This window comes from Pelophylax lessonae (genome assembly GCF_965119305.1).
Source record: "Pelophylax lessonae genome assembly, chromosome: 13".
NCBI lineage: Eukaryota > Metazoa > Chordata > Amphibia > Anura > Ranidae > Pelophylax > Pelophylax lessonae.
This window is the reverse complement of record NC_138780.1, coordinates 65,680,702-65,705,635: the sequence shown is the minus strand read 5'-3', so window position 1 is coordinate 65,705,635 and position 24,934 is coordinate 65,680,702. Positions and strand designations below refer to the sequence as shown.

The window sequence follows — 24,934 nt, the reverse complement described above, 5'->3', positions numbered from 1 at the left end:
TCTGTTACATTTTGCCTATCTCTGGGTCACAGACATCCCTGACCTGTGGATTTAATCTGTGTCTTCAGAGTGGTACAAAACAGAGTATTAAACTCTACCCCTTCACCGCTTTCTTCTCTCAAACCAGCCAAAATCTGCTCAGTCTTGTCCCAAGGAGTGGTGGTTTCAGTACCTCTGGAGGTCAGGTACAAAGATTTCTATTCAAACCCGTTCATGGTACCAAAATGGGTTATTTATTCTATTCTAGACTTAAAATCCCTAAACAAGTATTTTTGAATTCCAAAGTTTTGTATGGAATCTGCGAGGTCAGCTATGGCCTCTGAGACTAGCGGAATACCTGTCATTCATCTAGGACTCTCATCTGCATTTTCACATTTACCCACCTCATAAACGCTTTCTGCGCTTCTCAGTAGACAAACACTTCAAGTTTGTTGCACTGCCTTTTGACCTATCCTTTTGATTCTAGAGAGAATTCACAAAGGTACTTGCACTCCTTTATACCCTCTTAACTACTTTCAGCCCAAGCCAAACCTGGCACTCCTCTCCTATATGTAAAAACCATCATTTTTTTGCTTGAAAATAACTCAGAACCCCTAAACATTATATATGCTGTTTAGCATAGACCCTACGGAATAAAATGGTTGTTGTTGCAACTTTTTATGTCACTCTGTATTTATGCAATTTTTCAAACACAATTTTTTTTGCCTGTTTTTTTTTTGTATAATGTGTAAGATGATGTTACGCTGAGTGAATAGACATCGAATGTGTCACGCTTTAAAATTGCACACACTCGTGAAATGGCACCGCACTTCGGTACTTAAAAATCTCCTTAGGCTTCATTTTAAAAATGTTTACAGGTTACCTGTTTAGAGTTACAGAGGAGGTCTTGTATGAGAATTATTGTTCTCACTCTAAAGTTTGTGGTGATACCTTTGGTTTGAACGTTGTATACATATGCGGGCGTAACTTACGTATGTGTTCACTTCTACGTGCGGGAACAGGGGGGCTTTACATTTTTTTTTTTACTTTCCCTTTAAATTTATTATTTTTTATTTTCTTTTTGATCACTTTTGATCAAAGGAATGTAAACGTTCCTTTTAATAGGCTTAGGGCATGACCGGTCCTCTTTACAGAGAGATCTGGGGTCCCTCCTCTAGACTGGAACGACTGAAATTTTCAGCCTTTCCAGCTGAAAACATGGCAGCTCTATGGTGAATGGCCTCCACTGGCTGATACATTCTCCGGCTCATCGATCGCACGGACAAGCCGGTAGAAGCACCGGAGGGGGGGGGGGGGTTACATCATCCAGATATCGCCACTCAAAGTCCAGGACGTCATATGATGTCCTACGGGTGGGTAGTGGTTAAAGTGTTTCTAAACCCAAGCATACATGCTCTGACATATGTGAAACATATAATGTAATGATTGTAAATACCTTTTTTAAACCTTTTTTTCAAGTTCCTCTGCAAGTCAATGGTCAATATGTGGCTGAATCTCATTCCCAGATTGTAAGTGTCCTGCACACATCAGTGCAGTGTGTTTGGCTCATTTGCCTGGGGCTGCACAGATCCCATTGGTGCTTCTCTGGTCATGTGAACATTTGTGAAAAAAAATAATCCATCTAAACAGCAAAAGCTTTGTTTTAAAAATGCTCTTATAAGTTATAATTTTCAAGTTTCATAACCTTGTTTACATTAAAGTTGTAGTAAACTGCGGCATTTAAAGGAAATAAAAAATAGGAAATACTTACCTTAGAACGAACTGCTCCAGAGGTGCGCTGTCACCGCTGACCGGGCTTCCATTTTCCCCCGGTCTTTCTTCTGGGTTCACGGGCTCCAACTGTTTTGAGTGGCTAGGGCTTTGATGATGTCACTCCTGTGCATGCTGGACCTTCAGAGCGCATGTGCCAGTGATGTCATTGGCTGCATCCAGTGAAAATATCTCCTAAACATTGCAATTGTAGGAGATATTCACTGTACCTACAGATAAGCCTCATTATAAGCCCACCTGTAGGTACAAGTTCAAAAAAATGAGTTTACTACCACTTTAAATTTAAGTTCTGTTCTAGTCATCTCAGCTGCACCCTATGGGACACTTCTACAGCCTTGTGGGGTGGTTCCAGAGCTTTAATTGACAGCGCAGTGCATCCACTGCTTTCCCTTGTAAAAAATCTTTATTCAGGTTGTTTAGTGGATCAAACTACCATTAGATCACGCTGTGCTTCCTTCCTTGAGACCTCACTTTTATTCTCTCTGCCCTGCAGAAACCATTGACCCCATCAGGGAACTCGCTTTGGTTGATCTCTCCAGCAAGGTAGCTGTTTTGGTGGCTATCACATCAGTCAGACATTTCTCTTAGTTAGCGACTTTCTTGTAAGCAGCTATTCCTCATTTTTCAGGACAAAGTAGTTTTGCGCCCAAGACAGTTCTTTCTTCCTAAGGTGCTATCTGCTTTCATCTCAATGGAAATATAGCTCTCACTTCTTTGTGCCCTGCAGTTAGTAGTGGGATTATTGATTTGTGAAGGGGCTTTTATTAACAGTAGTATCTCGAAGTTTCATGTAACAAGTCTTTAGTCTCTGACTGTCCCTAACAGCATGTTTTCAGTCTCTGATTTCCTTCCTCTATTTCCTCCAGTAAGTCTTCAGTGGCAATACTTTAAATAAAGATTATATTTGGCCCTTTGGAGACATCAGGGTCCACATTCGAGGCCCTCTGCACCTTGAACTTTGATAACCACTGCCCTAAAGGATCAAGCACCTCCTGCACTAATATGTGCTCACTCTTATAGGTAGGAGTTTCCTTGGCATTCCAACCTCAAGCATATGTTTGCCAGCTTTGTAAGGCTGCCACCTGGTCTTCTGTTCTTACTTTTTCCAAGTTCTACCAGGTGAACGTCTAATCCTTTGCATATGCAGCTTTCGGCTGTTACACTCTGAATTGAGTCAATTGACCCTTATTATTGTTGGGTCTTTTGGCAGAGTTCTGATTGCCATTTTGTTGCCATCCCTTCTCATTCATTCATTGGGATATCCCAGGGTCTATAGTCATCAAGCCTGTGCCCTGCGTTGTGCAATTATGGTTAAAAGATTTTGCACTTGCCTGTATATTTCATATTTTGGAGTACAATACAGGACACAGACCACCCTCCCCTCTGTTCCTGTGTTACTCTGCATTGCTTGCTAAAAAAAGAAAATAGGACTTGTGGTGTGGGGTAGGATTATAGGGGGAACGCACAGGGGACATATTCTCAAAAGCTTTGCCAGTATACAATCACCTGAAGGTACCAGCCTGTAACTTTGAATACTCTGGCTGTGTCCTGCACTGTACTCCCAAGATATGGAATTACCAGGTAAGTCAAAATTCATTATTATATTTTTTGCTCCATAACAATCTTTTAGCATATCAAATGAAAAGAGAAGTTTGAAACTGGCTGAATTTTTCTGTTGCATTCACTCATTTTTGCAAATATATTTTTTTTTAACACAGATATCCACAGATCATCTATGTCGCCATGTTTCATTTTCATGATAAATCGCTTTGAAAGTACCTCCCCTAGCTTTTCTGGCCACAGCCATCTTGATTAAGGGCAGATAATTTATGTAGCATTAATTTCCTGATATTCATCTGCCCTTAGTTTAGGCATGCAGGCAAGAGGATGTGCTTAGCTGAGAAAGCCCTTCCTCCAGATAAAAGAAAAAGAAAAAATGCCCACAAACACTGTAAGCCCTGGCCAGAAAACAGGAAGCAACTAAAAAAATAAAGTTTAAAACAAATGAATATAATATACCTTCCTATCTATTTACTAATGTTCGGGAGCATAAGGATTAAACATATTTATTGTTGATTGAGAGAGTTTAGTTCTTAAAATGGTTGTAAAGACTCAAGGTTTTTTAACTTCATGTATTCTATGCATGATGGTAAAAAACCTACTGTGTGCAGCAGTCCCCCCAGCTACCCCTAATACTTACCAGAGCCACATCACGATCCATCAATGTGCACGAGAGCCTCGGTTATCCTGGGACTCTCCCTCATTGGCTGTCAATCACAGCCAGTGAGCCAACAAGGAGAGAGAAGGGCGGGCTGAGCAATGGCTGTGTGTGAATAAACATGCAGAGCAGCAGCTCGGGAACAAACCTGCTTGGGTGCCCCTATGGCACGCTGCTTGTTCTGGGGGCATTCAGCAGGAGCGCTGGCAGGGGACCCAAGAAGAGGAGGATTGAGGCTGCTCTGCAAAGCCACTGCACAGAGCAGGTAAGTATAACATGTTTGTTATTTATTTATTGTTACTTTAAATGAAAATCTTTAAAGGCCTGTTAATTGCAGATGTATAGAAACATTTATGTATTTTTTTTTTGTTTTTTGGGGGTTTTTTCCAGACCAACTTTCCCGCCTTCATATGATCCTTAAGCCTTTTATGCTCAGGAGAATCAAAAAGGATGTGGAGAATGAGCTTTCTGACAAGGTGAGATAAAAGTACATTTTGGGTAATATTGAATGCGTAGATAATTTTAAATAACTTATAAATAATATCCACAAGCTTTTTTAGTAAACTGTATGTCAGCATGTCATTTTTTTGGTCTCTATTTATCCATTGTAGTGTAAAACCACAATGGATCAGAAGAAGAGCATTTTGCGGTTATTCAAGCTAGCAGCATTGCATGCCTTGAGCTTATTTATGTATGACATTTACTACAATATTTCTTGATGTAAACAAAAGGAACTTTGCTTAGCACTTTTTACTTCTGATCACATTTCCTTAACCATTTGCTGTCTGGCTGTTGTATAAAAAACAGCCAGACAGCTGATTCACACATGGCTGATTTTGAATTGCGGCCAGAATAGCCACAATCCTGCCCACGATTTCAAATGACCGATCGTACAATGCACTTTTCAGATACCATTAATTAGAACAGCACCTAAAAATGTGGTGCCGACTGGAGCTTCTTTTGGGCGATGTGCTTCACGTGATGCGAGAAGATTGTTTGCAAATTTTGTAGCAGAAACTAAAGGCAGCTCAAAGTGGAGTTCCACCTGTTTTTGTGTTTATTAACCACTTTACCACCGCCCACAGTAATATTACTGCGGCAGAGTGGCTCGTTATCGTCTGACGACGTAGTACTACGTCGTCAGACACTCCCCCTTCTGGGCGGCGCTTGCGCACCGCCGGAGACTCGCTCCCGCTGTTTTCAGTCACAGCGGGAGTCGGGCCAGGGGAGGAGCAGTGGCGATCGCCGCCGCTCTTCCCCCGATCGTCGGGGATCTAGTTATGGAGATCCGCCCGCCTGTGTAAACACAAGCGGGCGGATCTCCATAGTGACAGGGAGTGACAGATCGGACTGTTCAGCATAGCTGGACATCCGATCTGTCCATGACTCACTCAGTCCCCTCCCCCCCGCACGTCAGTAAGCACCAGGCATACATTAACCCATCCCTCTCCAATAAAATTAACCCCTTCCCTGCCAGTGTCATTTTTACAGTAACAGTGCATATATATAGCACTGATTACTGCAGTAATGTCACTGGTACCCCCAAAAGTGTCAAAAATGTCAGTCAAGGGTCCAATCTGTCCGCCGCAATGTCGCAGTCCCGCAAAAAAAATCGCAGATCGCCGCCATTACGCGTTAAAAAAAAAAACACCAAAAATGACAGAAATCTTTCCCTTTGTTAGTAAACGCAATAACTTTTGCGCAAACCAATCAAAATACGCTTATTGTGATTTTTTTTTTTTACCAAACATAGGTAGCAGAAAACAAATTGGCCAAAAATTTTTTAAAAAATTGGTTTTTACATTTTTTTTGGGGGGAATTTCATATAAAAAAATGTTAAAAATGTTGTTATTTTTTCAAAATAAACGCTCTTTTTTTGTTTATAGCGCAAAAAGTAAAAATCGCACAGGTGATCAAATACCACCAAAAGAAAGCTCTGTTTGTGGGAAAAAAAGGACATACATTTCGTTTGGGTACGGCGTCGCACGACCGCGCAATTGTCAGTTAAAGTCGCACAGCGCCGAATCGCAAAAAAGTGGCCTGGACGGAAGACAGCAAAATCCTCCAGTGGTAAAGTGGTTAAAAGTCTGCAGCTACAAAAAGTGTAACTGCTGACTTTTAATAAACACTCACCGGTCCCAAGATCCAGCGATGCGGCCAGCAGGAGCCTCAGTTCTCTCAGTCTTTTCCCCGCTTCGCTGGCATCTCTAGTGTGGGCACCTGGCTGTGACAGCTTGCGGCTTCACAGCCGGGTGTGCACTGCGCATGTGCGAGTAGCTCTGCGCGTCCTGAGTGGACGACCAATTTTCTGGGACCTGTGACGTGTCCCAAAAGATTGCAGGGAAGGAGGGGGGGAGGAGAACTTCCGCTCTAACCGCCTAGGCAGCCCGAGTGGAAGTGTCAAATCTAGGTAGGTGCTCCCCCCCTAAATAAATTACATGCCAAATGTGGCATGTCAAGGGGTCAGGAGGCCTTAAAGCGGAAGTTCCACTTTTGGGTGAAAATCCACTTTAAGGAGTTTTTTTTTTAAATTTTTAGCTTTTTCTTTTAAAAAACCCAGTGGCGATGCACCTTTAGTAGCATACTATACAATACACCCATATTTAGGGTGTTTTCCACTTCCAGAGCCACTGTCACATTTAAAATCGTCAGGGCTGTACCCACACAGCCCCATCATTGATTCACAGAGATCTGTGAATGTATGAACTACAAATCCCATCTTCCACTGTGACAGACAGCTTGTAGTTCTCAGTGGATTAGGAGTGCGCTGATCAGCACACTCTTAGCCTATTGACACTTTCTCCAGTTTTCTAACTGAAAGCCTGTACGGAGGTACGAGCAGAAAGCTGAAGAATGTGTCTGCAGGTGCCCCACATTGCACTTACAATACACTGATGCTTTGCAGGTCCTTTAAAGAAAAAATGATAAATGTACATTTTTTTCTGTAAATTTTGTATTTATTATTTTTTCCTTAAATGCAAACTTATCTTTTAAATACCACCAAAAGAATTCATTTTAGTACAGTGTTGCATGGCCAAGTAACCATCAGTTAAAGAATTATAGTGTTTAATGCATTATCAAAAAACAACCTCTTGACTCCTTGTGGGCAAAAGCATTTAAAAAAGAAGCATGTCTAAAGTTTTTTTGGCCCTACTTCTCTTCTGGGTCACAGGAGAGAGCATTTACATCTGCAATCCTGTGACCCAGATTCAGCTGACAATGGGCTAAAGCTTGCTGTAGGCTAATATCACAGAGCTGGTCCAGGCGCTGCTGTAGGTATACTGACTTCAAAGTCGGGATTCACCAAGATGCCTAACCGTCACTGAGAGCCAGGGGATTAGAAAGGAATTTTCTTCCCCACTGGAGCGAATTGGATCATGCTTTACTGGGGGTTTTGCCCTCCTCTAGATCAACTGTAGGTATAGGAAAGTGTATGTGGAGATTTTACATTTTTTTTGTGTTTTTATTTTTATTTTTTTGTTTGAGCTAGATGGACTAGTATTGTTTTTCAACCTGACTAACTGTTACTATGTACAGTGCCTTGGAAAAGTATTCATACCCCTTGACATTTTCCACATTTTGTCATGTTACAACCAAAGATATATATGTATTTTGTTGAGATTTTATTTGATAGACCAACACAAAGTGGCACATAATTCTGAAGTGGAAGGAAAATGATAAATGGTTTTCAAAATGTTTTTATAAATATGAAAAGTGTGGCGTGCATGTTTATTCATTCCCTTTTACTCGGATACTAACTAAAATCTAGAGTAACCAATTGCCTTTAGAGGGTACCTAATTAGTATATAGAGTCCACCTGTGTTTAATTTAATCTCAATAGAAATACACCACTGTTCTGTGAAGCAACAGCATCATGAAGGCCAAGGAACACACCAGACAGGTCAGGGATAAAGTTGTGGAGAAGTTTAAACCAGGGTTAGTTTATAAAAAAATATCCCAAGCTTTGAACATCTCACCGAGTACTGTTCAATCCATCATCCGAAAATGGAAAGAGTATGGCACAACTCCAAACCTACCAAGACATGGCCGTTCACCTAAACTGACATGCTGGGCAAGGAGAGCATTATTTAGAGAAGCAGCCAAGAGGCCCATGGTAACTCTGGAGGAGTTGCAGAGATCTACATCTTGAGTTGGAGAATCTGTCCACAGGACAACTATTAGTTGTGCATGCCACAAATCCTGGCCTTTATGGAAAAGTGGCAGGAAGAAAGCCATTGTTAAAAAAACAAAAAAAAGCCGTAAGTCCCGTTTGCAGTTTGCAAGAAGCCATGTGCAGGACACAGAAAACATGTGAAAGAAGTTGCAGTGGTCAGATGTGACCAAAATTGAACTTTTTTGCCTAAAAGCAAAATGGTATGTGTGGCGGAAAACTAACATTGCACATCACCACCCTGAACACACCATCTCTATCATGAATCATGGTGGCAGCAGCATCATGTTGTGGAGATGCTTTTCTTTAGCAGGGACAGGGAAGCTGGTCAAAGTTGATGGGAAGGTAGATGGAGCCAAATACAGAGAAATCTTAGAAGAAAACCAAAAGCTAAAGACCTGAGCCTGGGAGTGGAGATTCACCTTCCAGCAGGACAACAGCCCTAATCATACAGCCAGAGCTACAATGGAATGGTTTAGATCAAAGCATAGTCATGTGTTAGAATGGCCCAGTCAAAGTCCAGACCTAAATCCAGTTGGGAATCTGTGGGAAGACTTGAAAATTGCTGTTCACAGACGCTCTCCATCCAATCTGACAGAGCTATTTTGTAAAGTAGAATGGGCCAAAATGTCACTCTCTAGATGTGCAAAACTGGTAGAGACATACCCAAAAAGACTTGCAGCTGTAATTGCAGCAAAAGGCAGTTCTACAAAGTATTAAATTGGGGGCTGAATACAAATGCATGCCATACTTTTCAAATATTTATTTGTAACAAATTTTGAAAACTATTTATCATTTTCCTTTCACTTCACAATTATGTGTTACCTTGTGTTAGTCTATCACATAAAATTCCAATAAAATACTTTTATGTTTCTGGTTGTTACTAGGGTTGAGCGAACCCGGACTGTATTGTTCGTGTTCGTACCGGAATTTTGGGTATTCGGTACCCGGACCCAAACCCGAAAATTTCACTGTATGTTTGGGTACTGTCCATTGTTCGGTAATGTTATTTGGTGTTTTGGCGCGGTTTTAATGGCGCGGTTTCAACAGGTGCAAGGCAGCCAATCAGCAAGCGTTTAACTAGTGTGCCCTAGAAGCCATCACAGCCATGCCTACTAATGGCATGGCTATGATTGGCCAGTGCAGCATGTGACCCAGACTCTATATAAGCTGGAGTCACACAGCGACGCACGTCACTCTGCTATAACTATACTAGGGAGAGGTTCCTGATACTCCTGAGGGAGAGATAGGAGTTTACTGTAGGGCGAGACCGGAGAGATTGCTTGTAGGGAAAGCATAGGACAGGATCAATCTGCTTTATTCAGACAGCGATCTACATTGGTTTGGTTGTGTGGGGATGCAGTGCACGATCTTTTTGCCTGGAGGGAGAGATAGGATTTTACTGTAGGGCCAGGCTGGAGATTGCCTTTAGGGAAAGTATAGGATAGGAACAATCGGCTTTAATCAGACAGCGATCTTCATTGATTGTATAGTGTGGGGGTGCAGTGCACGATATTTATGCCCTGACCTGAGCCAAGTGAGGAGGAGAAAGGAGAAAAAAAAACTTTTATCAGTCTGTTAGGCGTGCAGTGCTCCACATTTCATGCAAGCTCAGTGCATATGTGTGTGCTTAATCTGCATTTAAAAAAAGAAAAAAGATTTTTACCTTCATATTTAACTTTGACATACAGTCTTTAGACAGGCACTGCTTTTCTAAGCAAAAAGCACCAATGTTAGGGGAAAATAATTCTTTTTCATTATTTAGGGAAAAAAAAATATTTTTCAGTTTTTCATTCAAATGTTTTTTTTTGTATTCAATAGCGGAATAGAACAGTATCCAACCTGTTAGGCGTGCGGTGTGTAGCGGGCATTTCCTGCAACCTCAGTGCATATGTGTCTGCTTAATCTGCATTTTAAAAAGAAAAAAAAAACGTTTTTTCTTCATATTTTACTGTGACTTACAGCGTTTAGACAATTAAGGGGACAATTATTTTTTTTCAGTTTTTCATTCATACGTTACAGTGCGAAACACCCATTGCATACTGTTGTATTGCGCGTTGCAATAAAAAAACCCATATAGGGGCAAAAAAAGTTGATTGCGGCCCTGTCTGCATATGTTACAGTGACATACACCCATTGCATACTGTTGTATTGCGCTTTGCAATAAAAAAACATTTAGGGGACAAAAGAGTTGATTGCGGCCCTGTCTGCATATGTTACAGTGACATACACCCATTGCATACTGTTGTATTGCGCGTTGCAATAAAAAAACCCATATAGGGGCAAAAAAAGTTGATTGCGGCCCTGTCTGCATATGTTACAGTGACATACACCCATTGCATACTGTTGTATTGCGCTTTGCAATAAAAAAACATTTAGGGGACAAAAGAGTTGATTGCGGCCCTGTCTGCATATGTTACAGTGACATACACCCATTGCATACTGTTGTATTGCGCTTTGCAATAAAAAAACATTTAGGGGACAAAAGAGTTGATTGCGGCCCTGTCTGCACATGTTGCAGTGACATACACCCATTGCATACTGTTGTATTGCGCGTTGCAATAAAAACCCATTTCAGGGAAGATCCACAATTCGATAAATATGAGGGGAAGGTCAAGTAAGGGACATGGCCTGGGTCGTGGTGTTGCTGGTGGAGCTCCTGTTGCAAGGAGTGGACGTGGTCGATCTGTGCCAGCTACACGCACAGGTGAAACACCTTCCTCAGCTGCGAGTAGGCGACAGAACCTGCAGCAGTATTTGGCAGGGCCTAATGTGCCTCTACAAATGTTGAGGCCAGAACAAGTACAGGCGATAGTAGATTGGATAACTGACAGTGCCTCCAGTTCCTTCACATTGTCTCCCACCCAATCTTCTGCTGAAAAGTCAGAGTTGGCACCTGCAGCCGATGTCCATCAATCTTTGACCGCACCCCCTTGCAAATCAGCCAAGCAGTCTGAGCCCCAAGTCATGCAGCAGTCTCTTGTTCTTTTTGATGACTCTGTTAGCATGGTTTCCCAGGGCCATCCACCTAGCCCTGCCCCAGAAGTGGAAGAGATTGAGTGCACCGATGCCCAACCACTTATGTCTCCAGATGAGTACATGGGAGGACCATCGCAGCACGTCTCGGATGATGATGAAACACAGGTGCCAACTGCTGCGGAATTCCGAATGGTGGAGACCGACAAGGGTTGCAGGGGTGAAGACTGGGTGGAAGATGATGTGGAGGATGATGAGGTCCTCGACCCCACATGGAATGAACGTCATGCAGGTGACCTGAGTAGTTTGGAGGAAGAGACAGTGGTTGCACAGAGCCACCAGCACAGCAGAAGAGGGAGCAGGGTGCAAAAGCGGAGTGGCCGTGCCCTAGACACTACGCCTGCTACTGCCCAACGCAGCAAGGGGCTGAGCACACCAAAGCCAGCTCACAGGAGTTCCCTAGCGTGGCAGTTCTTCAGACAATGTGATGATGACAGGACACGAGTGGTTTGCACGCTGTGCAAGCAGAGCCTGAAGTGAGGCATAAACGTTCTCAACCTGAGCACAACCTGCATGACCAGGCATCTAAGTGCAAAGCACGAGCTGCAGTGGAGTGCACACCTCAAAAACATGGCCAGTGCCGATGACGCCGTTCTCAGCCTAACTATCCCACTTCTATACCTTCTTGAAAAAACACTTCGGGCGATGATGGAAGAGGATATGGCACAGGATGAGGAGGAGGATGAAGAGGTAACATTTACAAGGCTTTCAGGGCAGTCATTCGCAAGTGGCTCCGAGGGTGGGTTCCTGCACACACAAACGCCAGGGACACAATTGTCCAGCAGGGGCACAGTTCTGGAGGATGACGAGGATGAGGAGGAGGAGATGGAGGAGGATATGGAACCATGTTCACAGCAGGGTGGCACCCAGGCCAGCTCATGGCCATCACTGGTGTGTGGCTGGGGGGATACGGAGGACACAGAGGATACACCTCCCACAGAGGACAGCTTTTGGTTGCCTCTGGGCAACCTGGCACACATGTGCGATTATATGCTGCAGTGTCTCCGCAACGACCGCCGAGTTTCCCACATAGTAACTTGTGCTGATTACTGGGTGGCCACCCTGCTGGATCCCCGTTACAAGGACAACGTACCGTCCTTAATTCCCTCACTGGAGCGTGATCGGAAGATGTGCGAGTACAAGTGCACTCTGGTAGACGCGCTGCTGGTGGCATTCCCACCTGGCAGCGGGGGCACAGTGGAAGCACAAGGCCAAGGCAGGGGAGGAAGAGGAAGAGGTAGTCAACGCTGCCAGGGCACCGCCAGCACCTCAGAAGGCAGGGTTAGCATGGCCGAAATGTGGAAAAGCTTTGTCAGCACGCCACAATTAGCAGCTGTACCAGCAGCTGATATGGAACGTCTTAGCAGGAGGCAGCATTTCACTAACATGGTGGAGCAGTATGTGTGCACACGCCTAGACGTAATGAATGACAGGTCTGCCCCTTCATCTTCTGGGTCTCCAAGTTGGGCACATGGCCTGAGCTTTCCCTTTATGCCTTGGAGGTGCTGGCCTGCCCTGCAGCCAGTGTATTATCTGAACGGGTATTTAGCACGGCAGGGGGCGTTATAACAGACAAGCGCAGCCGCCTGTCCAGAGCCAATGTGGACAAGCTCACGTTCATTAAAATGAACCAGGCATGGATCCCACAGGACTTGTCCGTACCTTGTGCAGAATAGACATGTATACCGGCCTTACCCAGCCATTGCTGGATTTGATCTTTCTTTTGGGGTGTACCCGAATTTAACATTTTTTTAAATTAAAAGCCAAAACCAGTGTTGGCTACCTCATCCTCCTCCTCCACTGCCACCACGGCTTCCACCTACACCGCCATATCCACCGCCATATCCTCCGCCACCTCAGCCTCCTACTCCATATGGGCCTCGTCCTCCTCCTACATCATTCAAGATGATTATTTTTTATTTTTCTGTTTTTTATGTTATTTTAAGTTATTTCCCTATCCACATTTGTTTGTAGAGCACTTGCCAAGATGATTTTGCTGCCATTTGCAGCCCTCTAGCCCTTTCCAGGTTTGTTTTAGAGGCATTTTAGTGCTCAAAAGTTCAGGTCTCCATTGACTTCAATGGGGTTCAGGATCGGGGCAAAGTTCAGGTTAAGTCCGGTTCACGAACCCAGACTTTTTTTTCAAGTTCGGCCGAACACGGACATCCAGGTGTTTGCTCAACTCTAGTTGTAACATGACAAAATGTGGAAAATATTTTAAAGGGTATGAATACTTTTTCAAGGCAATTTAACTATGTAACCATGGGTATGCTGCTTCTATATAACCATTTTTTGTGTTCGCTTCTACTTTACACTCTCTACGTTCAACTTTAAGTTGTGTTAGAAAAGACACCAAATTAATTTGACTGTCACACTTTGTTACAGAAATAAATGCAAAATTGTTATTACCCTATAATTATATTGCAAAACTGTGGAAGAGCTTTTTCTTTAGACCATTTTTCTTTCGGATAGAAGGGTATTCAGAATGCATAAAAACATCTTATCTCTGCCCCTTTTGTTGCCATTTTTCTGCCAACAATTTCTGTCTGTAGACATGTTATTTGTTGGCCAACTTCCTCTGAATGTTTGCTTGAGTCTTAAACCACACATTTGGTTGGACTTTCTGATCCTCCGAATGCTTGGTGCAGATTATTCAGGTTAAAGTAACAAGATGATAGATATGAAATGTGGGACAACTATTCCCCACTCCACACAAAGCACATCAGGTACTGTCTAGCAAGTGAAGAAAAACAAAATACAATAACTAACACTGTACTATTGATTTGTCTTTCCAGATTGAAATTCTGATGTACTGCAGTCTGACCAGTAGACAGAAGCTGCTCTATCAGGCTCTAAAGAACAAAATATCCATTGATGATCTCCTTCAGTCCTCCATGGGTACAGCCCAACAAGCACAGAACACCACCAGCAGCCTTATGAACCTGGTCATGCAGTTCAGAAAGGTAGGCTGCTCACCCATAGTAATACATTGGGCTGCTCACCCATAGTAATACATTGGGCTGCTCACCCATAGTAGTACATTGGGCTGCTCACCCATAGTAATAAATTAGGCTGCTCACCCATAGTAATACATTAGGCTGCTCACCCATAGTAATACATTAGGCTACTCACCCATAGTAATACATTAGGCTACTCACCCATAGTAATGCATTGGGCTGCTCACCCATAGTAATAAATTAGGCTGCTCACCCATAGTAATACATTAGGCTGCTCACCCATAGTAATACATTAGGCTACTCACCCATAGTAATGCATTGGGCTGCTCACTCATAGTAATAAATTAGGCTGCTCACCCGTAGTAATACACTGTATGCATCGACTGAACACTTGTTTTGTTTTAGTCTTTATTTTTTGCCTGTAGTCCTGGCTAATCACTCTGACAGGTAGGGCAGTCATACATACAAACCTATCAGAATATATTTCTGTACAAAACGGACATATATACAGTTTTGCTTATATATTTTTTTAAAATATAGATGCATCTCAACCCATTATTTTGAATATGTTGGGGTTTTCCTGTGTACAAAATATTTATTTTCCCTAATTTACCTAGGCTATATACATCTGCAATGGACTTTGTGCTTTCATTAAAAGTCCAGTTCTTCACCTCCTTGATTACATTTAACCCACCCACCCTTTCCTGCCCCAGATGCCTACTTACCTTTCTGTCACACAGAAATCTACTTGGCTGCTCTTCCACAGTTCCTTCATATATACTTTTATGGCACTGTCTCCCATCACAAATGGCACTATGGGAGATGGCCTCATAGAAGTATAAGGGAAGGGACAGTGCAGGTGCTGCTAGTGGCAAGGTTTTGGAACCTAAGTTGTGAAGTGTGCTGGAGGCTGTGGCTGTGGCTGTGAGATTCAGGTAAGCATCTGGGTTGGGGGGAGGGTGGGTTCATTATGATATATAATGAAGTACAGCGCCAAACTACCAAATAAATGGATATAAGAGAAAAAACAGACTAGATAAAGTCCATAAAGTCTGAGACTAGATGCCGAAGTGCAGAGATGAATACAAAGGGATTCCAACACCATAAGTAAGAACACAATCCTGACGGTCACCACGTGCTCAAGTAAAGTGATGCCCTTACCGGAACTTTAGACCCCCTGTTACGGAAGGTCAACCAAGCATGGAACGTGGAGATGTCCACCAGGATAGGGTCCTCTCTAAGGTCCAGCACCAAGTCCGCCACGTCACTTCATCCAGAATAATATATTCTCATATGTTCAAATGCCTCAGGTAGTGGAAGATAGTACCCCTGGTCCTGGTCTGCTGAGCTCCGCTCGCTCACCATCCATGGGCTCACACTTGCACACTGACATGGGTTTATTATGATGAAGAGGTTAAGACCGGTAATTTCAGCTGTACTTTTAAATGAATGTACAGTTGCCATTTAAGTCACCGGCAAAGTGTATTAAAGGTAAAAATTTTATTTTTGGAGGTTTGCATTGTTAGATAAAACAACATTAGTGTTCCTCTTCCTAAACACACTCCTACCCTTTACTTTAGTGGGCTTTATCTTTAAAAATGTTATATGGGATATGTGGTAGAAAGAGGGTAGGTTTTTGGTTACTACAACATTGTTTGATATCCATTTGCTCCTAGGTGTGTAATCACTCTGAACTCTTTGAACGTCAAGAAACTTGGTCACCTTTTTTTCATGCTTTAAGGCCATACACGGTGTCTAAATTTCTATATCGTCACGGCAACATAGAATGGTTCAACCACTCACGAAATAGGTGAGTATAGTAAATAAAGATGTTTTATGGAAGTTATGGCATATTGTTAGAAACTGAAGTACCCAATTTTTATCATCTAAATAGCGATAAAGAATAATTGCACTTAGCAGTGAGAATTCAGAAGGTGGAGGGGTTTGATGTGTAAAAGAATGTACTGGGCTTTTGTTTGCTTTGATGGATACTCTAAATAGAGATCAGCTATCAATGTAGGTTCCAAGCCTCCATAACTAATGATGCTGTTTGGCCTGCAGTTGCGTTTGTGCAGTGAACCACAAACAAAAATAAAAAATATGAAAAGCTTGGATTGGTGGCTTGTGACTTTCATGTCTTCCTTGAATCAGAATGTGGGGAGATCAGCTCAGGTTACAACCTTTAGTAGCGGAGCTGTTAATCTTACAAGTGCAACTGTAAATGAATATAATTTCATTTAAAGTGGTAGTAAACTCTACCACCTTTTCAAATGGCCCCCTGCTGTGTTAAGCCATGGTGTGCTAGAATGCATAGCATACTAGTACATTATGGCAGACTTACTTTTAAAACTGAGCCCACCAGCAGCTGTCACCGCTCCCTGCACTCCCATCTCTGCCTAGTCTTTTTCCTGGCTTTGTGCTCTCCGGCCATTATAATTCCCAGGACGCAATGACGTCTTTCTCGCGCATGTGCATTGGGGTCATCGATGCTCTCTGCATTCACAGCACACTCACTCCATGTGCAGTGACGTAATTTGCTAGGACCCATGCGTAAACCTCCTAATTGGCGTGAGTTTAGGAAATATTCACTATACCTACAGAAAAAACGTAATAAAAGCTTACCTGTAGGCAGAAGTTTTAAAATAGAGTTTACTAGAGTTTAAATGCTGTTGGGCGGTTTACTACTCACTGAGTAATATCTAGGTCTGGAGTCGGCAACCCATTGGTCGCAATCACATTCAAGTCCCTGTCCTGCTGACCTGCAAGCGCTCCTTCCCCCCGCATGCCCTATTTGCGAACAGCGCAGAGAAGCGCTCAAACTGGGAAGAATAGGCAGAGGCATTCCTAGCCCTGTACCACACCCCTTTTATTGTGCGGCTGCAGGGCAGGGAATGCCTCTGCCGCCTAGGATTTACTAGCAGCTAGTTCGGGCTCACGTCCCACTGAGTGCAGTTTGCTGATCCCCGCTGACCCTTTTCTCCATTGTATTTAAGTGGGTGTGCTAGTGGGTGACGTCCTGAGAGAGGAGGATCGGGCGGGATCAGTGCACCAGAACAAGTAGCTGTGCTGCAGCAGCCTTCCTACTCGGCTCTGAATCAGGAAAACACTTGTACCCTACTGACCCCCAATACCATACCCTCCTGACCCCTCTGTGTGCCCTACTGACCCACTGTTTGGTCTCCTGACCGATCTGTGTGCCATCCTGACCACCTTCTACCATGTCCTCCTGACCCTCCAGTACCTTGCCCTCTTAAACCCCCAGTTCCATACCCTCCAGACCCCCCCCCCCCGTAACGTGCCCTCCAGACCACCCCTGTAGTGTCCCCTTGATCCTCCAAGACTTTGCTTCTTATCCCCCAGTACAGTGCCCCCTAACAATCCAGTACTATGCTCTCCTGACTCCCCAGTACTGTGCCTTCCTGACCCTCTAGTACTCTACCCTCCAGAACCCCCAGCTCCATACCCATCAAACCCCCTACAGGGGGCTCCTCAGACCCCCCCTTCCCCCCACCGTACAGGCCCTCCTGACCCCTCTGTACTGTGCCTTACTGACCCCCTGACCTTTGCCCTATTCTCTGTCCTGCTCACCCCTGTCATCTGCTTCATTACTGATCTCTGTGCACTGCTCTACATACAGTGCCTTGAAAAAGTATTCATACCCCTTGAAATTCCAAGACAAAATGCTAGAAATTTAAAGGGGGTGTGAATACTTTTTCTTTTTTTTTTTTTTTAAATAATCTTTATTTAACAAATTCAAAACAACATACAGAAATATAAAATAGCAAAGAAGTGCATAAATGCATGTAGGAAGAAAAAGAAAAAAAAAAATACAGAAAAGGCACCATCGGCATTATGTGCAGTCCGGACATCATTGAATACTTTTTCAAGGCTCTGTACTACTGACCTCTGTACACGGCCCTACCTACTACTAACCTCTGTACACTGCCATACCCACTACTGACCTCTGGGGGCTTTTTAGTTAACTAAAAACCTGGAGATCTTTGCTGTTCTACATGCTGTCATGGTAGATCCCCATCTCTGAAAGGTTGACTACCCCTGATCTAGGGCATAATGACAGTATGTGCAATGTGATGGTGAAATTACACAGTTTTAAATATGTCTGCACTGTGTGTGTCTATGAGCGCACACAGCCGTGCTTGGGAGCGCGCCTGCACAGGTGCCCCACTAGCACATGACTTGCTAAGAGGGCACCTGGAGGAAGAATGAGGGGACCTTGCTAGTGGGTTACTCCAGAAGAGGAGGTAAGGGGCCACTCTGTGCAATATCATTGCACTGAGCAGGTTGAGTATAAAACCTTTTTTTTAATTTAGCAAAAACTCTCATCACTCCAACAATGTAAAAAAACTAATAAAAGGTATAGCGTAAAGATGATTTGTGACTTTAAAATGTTTCTTTGGGCTAGTTTAGTTCCAATTATTGCTTACCTTTTCAGAACGGTCCATCCACTGTGGATTTTGTAAAAGTGCAGTTGAGGTGAAAAGGCGGGTCAAAAATATGATCTTCACCTCAGCCAATCAGAGAATGCCACTGTATGTACTGTATGCAGCACATACTACTGCAGTGTATTACAGCATCCAAATCAGTTGCATCATTCTGCAAAGGTGTGTGTTCATTTGAACCAAGCTGGCCCAAAACACATTTTTTAAAGTCACTGTAAACGTGGCTTTCTTCAGTAAACACCAAACTCTCTGCATTAACCTCCCTGGCGTTATTCCCGAGTGTGGCTCGGGGTTAACTTTCAGTACCAAAAGCGGTAACCCCGAGCCACACTCGGGATTACCCCAGAACGTTACTCTCCTTCCCTGCGATCCCCCGCCTTCCTCCCCGTCCTCCTCACAGTCTCTCCCCGCTCTGTGCACGGCCGATTGCCGGCATTTTCCTTCCGGTTCCCTCCCTGAGGGCATTGCGACGCAGGGGGGTGGAACCGGCGGCAAATTCAAAAGTGTAAATACACAAATGACATGATACCAAGCTGTGATCCTAACGGATTACACTGTATCATGCCATTTCAGCACAGGATTGCACCTGGCGACTTTTCCAGTGCCCTGCCTGTGCTTTTCCAGTGCTTTGTGCCTGGAAAATTTTGAACAACCATGGCGTTCAAAAAGCTTTTTTTATTTTTTTGCACAAAAGCGCTTTTAAACTAACTGGAAAATGGCGACAGTGAAACGGAGTTACTTGAAGAATGAGCGATAGCGTTCCGTGGGAAAATTCGTCATCAGGTACGGAAAGTGACAGCGACGATTCTGATGTTTCTTTCTGGCACATAGCTTGTGGAATTTGGGAAGTATATCAAATGATTCTTCAGAATTTCCAAGGAAGCTACAGTGCCTTGCGAAAGTATTCGGCCCCCTTGAACTTTGCGAACTTTTGCCACATTTCAGGCTTCAAAACATAAAGATATAAAACTGTAATTTTTTGTGAAGAATCAACAACAAGTGGGACACAATCATGAAGTGGAACGAAATTTATTGGATATTTCAAACTTTGCTAACAAATAAAAAACTGAAAAATTGGGCTTGCAAAATTATTCAGCCCCTTTACTTTCAGTGCAGCAAACTCTCTCCAGAAGTTCAGTGAGGATCTCTGAATGATCCAATGTTGACCTAAATGACTAATGATGATAAATAGAATCCACCAGTGTGTAATCAAGTCTCTGTATAAATGCACCTGCACTGTGATAGTCTCAGAGGTCCGTTTAAAGCGCAGAGAGCATCATGAAGAACACACCAGGCAGGTCCGAGATACTGTTGTGGAGAAGTTTAAAGCCGGATTTGGATACAAAAAGAGTCCCCAAGCTTTAAAATCCCAAGGAGCACTGTGCAAGCGATAATATTGAAATGGAAGGAGTATCAGACCACTACAAATCTACGAAGACCTGGCCGTCCATCTAAACTTTCAGCTCATACAAGAAGAAGATTGATCAGAGATGCAGCTAAGAGGCCCATGATCACTCTGGATGAACTGCAGAGATCTACAGCTGAGGTGGGAGACTCTGTCCATAGGACAACAATCAGTCGTATACTGCACAAATCTGGCCTTTATGGAAGAGTAGCAAGAAGAAAGCCATTTCTTAAAGATATCCATAAAAAGTGTCGTTTAAAGTTTGCCACAAGCCACCTGGTAGACACACCAAACATGTGGAAGAAGGTGCTCTGGTCAGATGAAACCAAAATCGAACTTTTTGGCAACAATGCAAAATGTTATGTTTGGCGTAAAAGCAACACAGCTCATCACCCTGAACACACCGTCCCTACTGTCAAACATGGTGGTGGCAGCATCATGGTTTGGGCCTGCTTTTCTTCAGCAGGTACAGGGAAGATGGTTAAAATTGATGGGAAGATGGATGGAGCCAAATACAGGACCATTCTGGAAGAAAACCTGATGGAGTCTGCAAAAGACCTGAGACTGGGACGGAGATTTGTCTTCCAACAAGACAATGATCCAAAACATAAAGCAAAATCTACTATGGAATGGTTCACAAATAAACATATCCAGGTGTTAGAATGGCCAAGTCAAAGTCCAGACCTGAATCCAATCGAGAATCTGTGGAAAGAACTGAAAACTGCTGTTCACAAACGCTGTCCATCCAACCTCACTGAGCTCGAGCTGTTTTGCAAGGAGGAATGGGCAAAAATTTCAGTCTCTTGATGTGCAAAACTGATAGAGACATACCCCAAGCAACTTACAGCTGTAATCGCAGCAAAAGGTGGTGCTACAAAGTATTAACTAAAGGGGGCTGAATAATTTTGCACGCCCAATTTTTCAGTTTTTTATTTGTTAAAGTTTGAAATATCCAATAAATTTCGTTCCACTTCATGATTGTGTGCCACTTGTTGATTCTTCACAAAAAATTACAGTTTTATATCTTTATGTTTGAAGCCTGAAATGTGGCAAAAGGTCGAAAAGTTCAAGGGGGCCGAATACTTTCGCAAGGCACTGTATGTGCCAGAAAGAGATATCAGAATCGTTGCTGTCGTCACTTTCCGTATCGGATGACGAATTTTCCAACGAATCGCTTTCGCTCAGTTCTTCAAGTAACTCAGTTTCGCTGTCGCTGTTTACCAGTTCGTCTAAAACCGATTTTGAGAAAAAAAAACGCTTTTTGGACGCCACGGTCGTTCTTAATTTTCCAGGCACAAAGCACTGGAAAAGCACAGGCAGCGCACTGGAAAAGTCACCAGGTGAAGTCCTGTGCTGAAATGGCATGATACAGTGTAATCCGTTAGGATCACAGCTTTGTATCATGTCATTTGTGTATTTACACTTTTGAATTTGCCGCCGGTTCCACCCGCCTGCGTCGCAAAGCTCGCAGGGAGGGGAACCAGAAGGCAGGTGTCGGCATCTGCCAAGCACACAGCAGGAGGATGGCGGGGGAGGACGGCAGAGGATCACAGGGGAAGGTGAGTTTTAAAATGTAAAACAACAGATTTCTATGCAAAACAATGTACCGCTTTTAGCACAGAAATCCTGACATAATCAGACTGCCAGGGAGGTTAAATGCCTTTACATAACATGCCAGGTCATTCCTAACAATGAAATATTAGGGATATAGGAATGTTCCGCCATATCCTGACTGGTTTTTTTTTTTTAATTATATATATATTTATAGGTGGCTGCGCATCCTTCTTTCACCATTTGCACCTGATTACATTCAGCAATCACTCTTCCATAAAAAACGTAAGTTATTGTTTTAGTGTTTCTGTAGTTATGCTTTCTAGCCATGGGGTGCTTGAATCATGTACTGCATAGTAATGTTTACACAGAAAGAACAATTGTGGTATTTCTGCCTCTGGTTGGCAGTAATGTGTATCCAGTGAAATCTCTAATTCTGGGGAACTGATAACAGGAGGAAATTGATATCTCACAGGAGGATTTGAACACTGACATACAAAAAAAGCTGTTGTTTTGCAGGGTTGCCAACCCCTGATTCCTTTTTTTTTTTTTTACTTACAAAACATGGGAAATTTACTGACTGAGTACATTTTCTTGCTGACAACGTGAAATATGAGAAAAACTCTTATTATAAACTAGCACAATATATATGTCACAAAAGTGAGTACACCCCTTACATTTTTGTAAATATTTTATTATATCTTTTCATGTGACAACACTGAAGAAATGACACTTTGCTACAATGTAAAGTAGTGAGTGTACAGCTTGTATAACAGTGTACATTTGCTAAACTCAACACAATGTCCAAACCTGATAAAAGAAAAGGAATTGGCAGCACTCCAGGTTGAGTCAAAATCCAGATTTATTGACTGGACATCCAAATATGACAATCGTGACAAGGTAGACGCGTTTCACACACTGACTGTGTGCTTAATCATGATTAAGAACACAGTCAGTGTGTGAAACGCGTCTACCTTGTCACGATTGTCATATTTGGATGTCCATTCAATAAATCTGGATTTTGACTCAACCTGGAGTGCTGCCAATTCCTTTTCTTTTATCAAGTTTTCACGGAGGAGAGCCAGGGCATGCACCTGTGTGAGTCATCAGGCAATTACACCACCTTGAGCAGTGAGTCCTTGTCTTTTCAATTACAATGTCCAAACCGCTGGCAAAAAAAAGTGAGTACACCCCTGAGTGAAAATGTCCAAATTGGGCCCAATTAGCCATTTTCCCTCGCCGGTGTCATGTGACTTGTTAGTGTTACAAGGTCTCAGGTGTGAATGGGGAGCAGCTGTGTTAAATTTAGTGTTATCGCTCTCACTATCTCATACTGGTCACTGGAAGTTCAACATGGCATGGCAAAGAACTCTCTGAGGATCTAAAAAAAAGAATTGTTGCTCTACATAAAGGTGTAAAGAAAAGGGGGATATAAAAAGGATAACCCCCCACGTTTAGTGCGCTTGCAACCCGTGTATAAACAAATTGTATATGTGTATATAATATCACACCCTAAATTGTGCAAACAACCAAGTATGTGCAAATATTGCTAAACAAACATATATATTACATCCAGCTGAAAAAAAAAATATTAAATGCAAAGACTGGTGAAATAAATAAATAAATAAAGGTGTAAATGAAATTAAATAAATATATAAATGGTGTCCACAATGGGTAAGTCTATATGGGGTGTAGGGATTATACCATACATATGGGAAAAAGGTCCAAAGTTCCAAAATTAATATTCCAAACAGAATAGGGAAGAGACGGTGGTAGAGATGTTCATAAGGGTCACCACAGTGCTCAAGAGGGGTTTGTCAGAAGGCTCACCAGAATTGTTGGATCCCCTCTTACCTTACGGTCGGGGGATTATTCGGGTTTATAGAAAGGTGAAGCTTCTCTCTCCAGGGCTTGAAGCTGTGTAGCTGGTCCTCACGCTACTCCTGGATATGAGTTCCCTTTTTGATGTACTCCGTGGCCGACCAATATTATATTAAAAAGGATATAGGAAGCCTCATAATGAGATCCGTTTAAAAATATATATTTTATTAAAAAAGTAATCTGTCATATAAAAGCTGTGCATGCATAAGAGACAGATTCAAACTTGAACTAGTTAAAAAACCGTAAAACAGTAAAAAAGAATTAGTAATGAGAAGTCAAGCACGGATGGTTTGGTATCACTGTGATATAGTGAAGAAAGACGGGGAACGCTGGCTACCGCGTGCGTTCCACTCCGTCCTGTCCAACTACCGGTCATGTGCCCCCTGCGTGCCTTCCAAAATGACGCGTTTCGTCATCAATATGCGACGTCTTCAGATTCTGGAAATGATTTCCAATTTAGGGTGTGATATATACACATATACAATTTGTTTATACACAGGTTGCAAGCGCACTAAACGTGGGGGGTTATCCTTTTTATATCCCCCTTTTCTTTACATTTACTTTACCTGTTTCCCGGTGGGAGGAGTTTATTGCAGCTGCACTTTATAGATTTATATTTATTTATTCACAGAATATTTTATTAAATTATTTATGGTGCACATATTTATATATTCATATATTATATTTGATTCATAAATGAAGAGGTATCCATAGGCGCAGGTGCACACTCTTTTACTTCTACATAAAGATGGCCTAGGCTTAAAGAAGATTGCCAAGACCCTGAAATTGGGCTGCAGTACAGTGGACAAGACCATACAGCGGTTTAACAGCACAGGTTCCACTCAGAACAGGCCTCGCTATGGTCAACCAAAGAGGTGGAGTGCACATGCTCAGCGTCATATCCAGAGGTTGTCTTTGGGAAATAGATGTATGAGTGCTGCCAGCATTGCTGCAGATGTTGAAGGAGTGGGGGGTCAGCCTGTCAGTACTCAGACCATGTGCTGCACACTGCATCAAATTGGTGGGCATGGCTTTCATCCCAGAAGGAAGACTTTTCTAAAGATGATGCACAAGAAAGCCTGCAAACAGTTTGCTGAAGACAAGCAGACTAAGGACATGATTTGTGAAGGGGGTTGGACACCTGTTATGATTCAGAGTCATGCGGTGGGAATGGTAAGTTTGCATTTACAGTATGTAAAAAAAAAAGAAATCTAACTGCCTTGTTATTCTCCCGGTGGCCACCGGGGACAGTTTGATGTTTGGCTGGCCAGGTGTGCCTCAAGAGTATTAGGCTGCACTAGAGAGGCAGGAAACAGAAGAGCAGCCATTTTTTTTTTTTTGTTGAAATCACATGTGGACTGAAGGAAAACAACATATGACTGGATAATGAAGTGTGAGTACTACCTATCGGAGCGCTGCGTGACCAGACTGTTTATTCCGGGGGGTTGTACAACTGGTGGTGATACATTCCTGCATGGGTATCAG

At 42.9% G+C, this 24,934-nt stretch overlaps 1 protein-coding gene across 2 annotated transcripts in view; it reads left to right on the top strand.

Moving 5' to 3' along the window:
* Positions 1–24,934, top strand: part of INO80 (INO80 complex ATPase subunit) — a 362,932-nt gene that overhangs the window by 165,693 nt on the left and 172,305 nt on the right. For both annotated transcript variants that reach the window (XM_082275733.1, XM_082275734.1), the window contains 4 exons: positions 4,379–4,464; positions 13,991–14,158; positions 15,829–15,962; positions 21,786–21,853. In XM_082275733.1, coding sequence (XP_082131859.1) covers positions 4,379–4,464; positions 13,991–14,158; positions 15,829–15,962; positions 21,786–21,853 — 456 coding nt within the window. The remainder of the gene's footprint in view (positions 1–4,378; positions 4,465–13,990; positions 14,159–15,828; positions 15,963–21,785; positions 21,854–24,934) is intronic.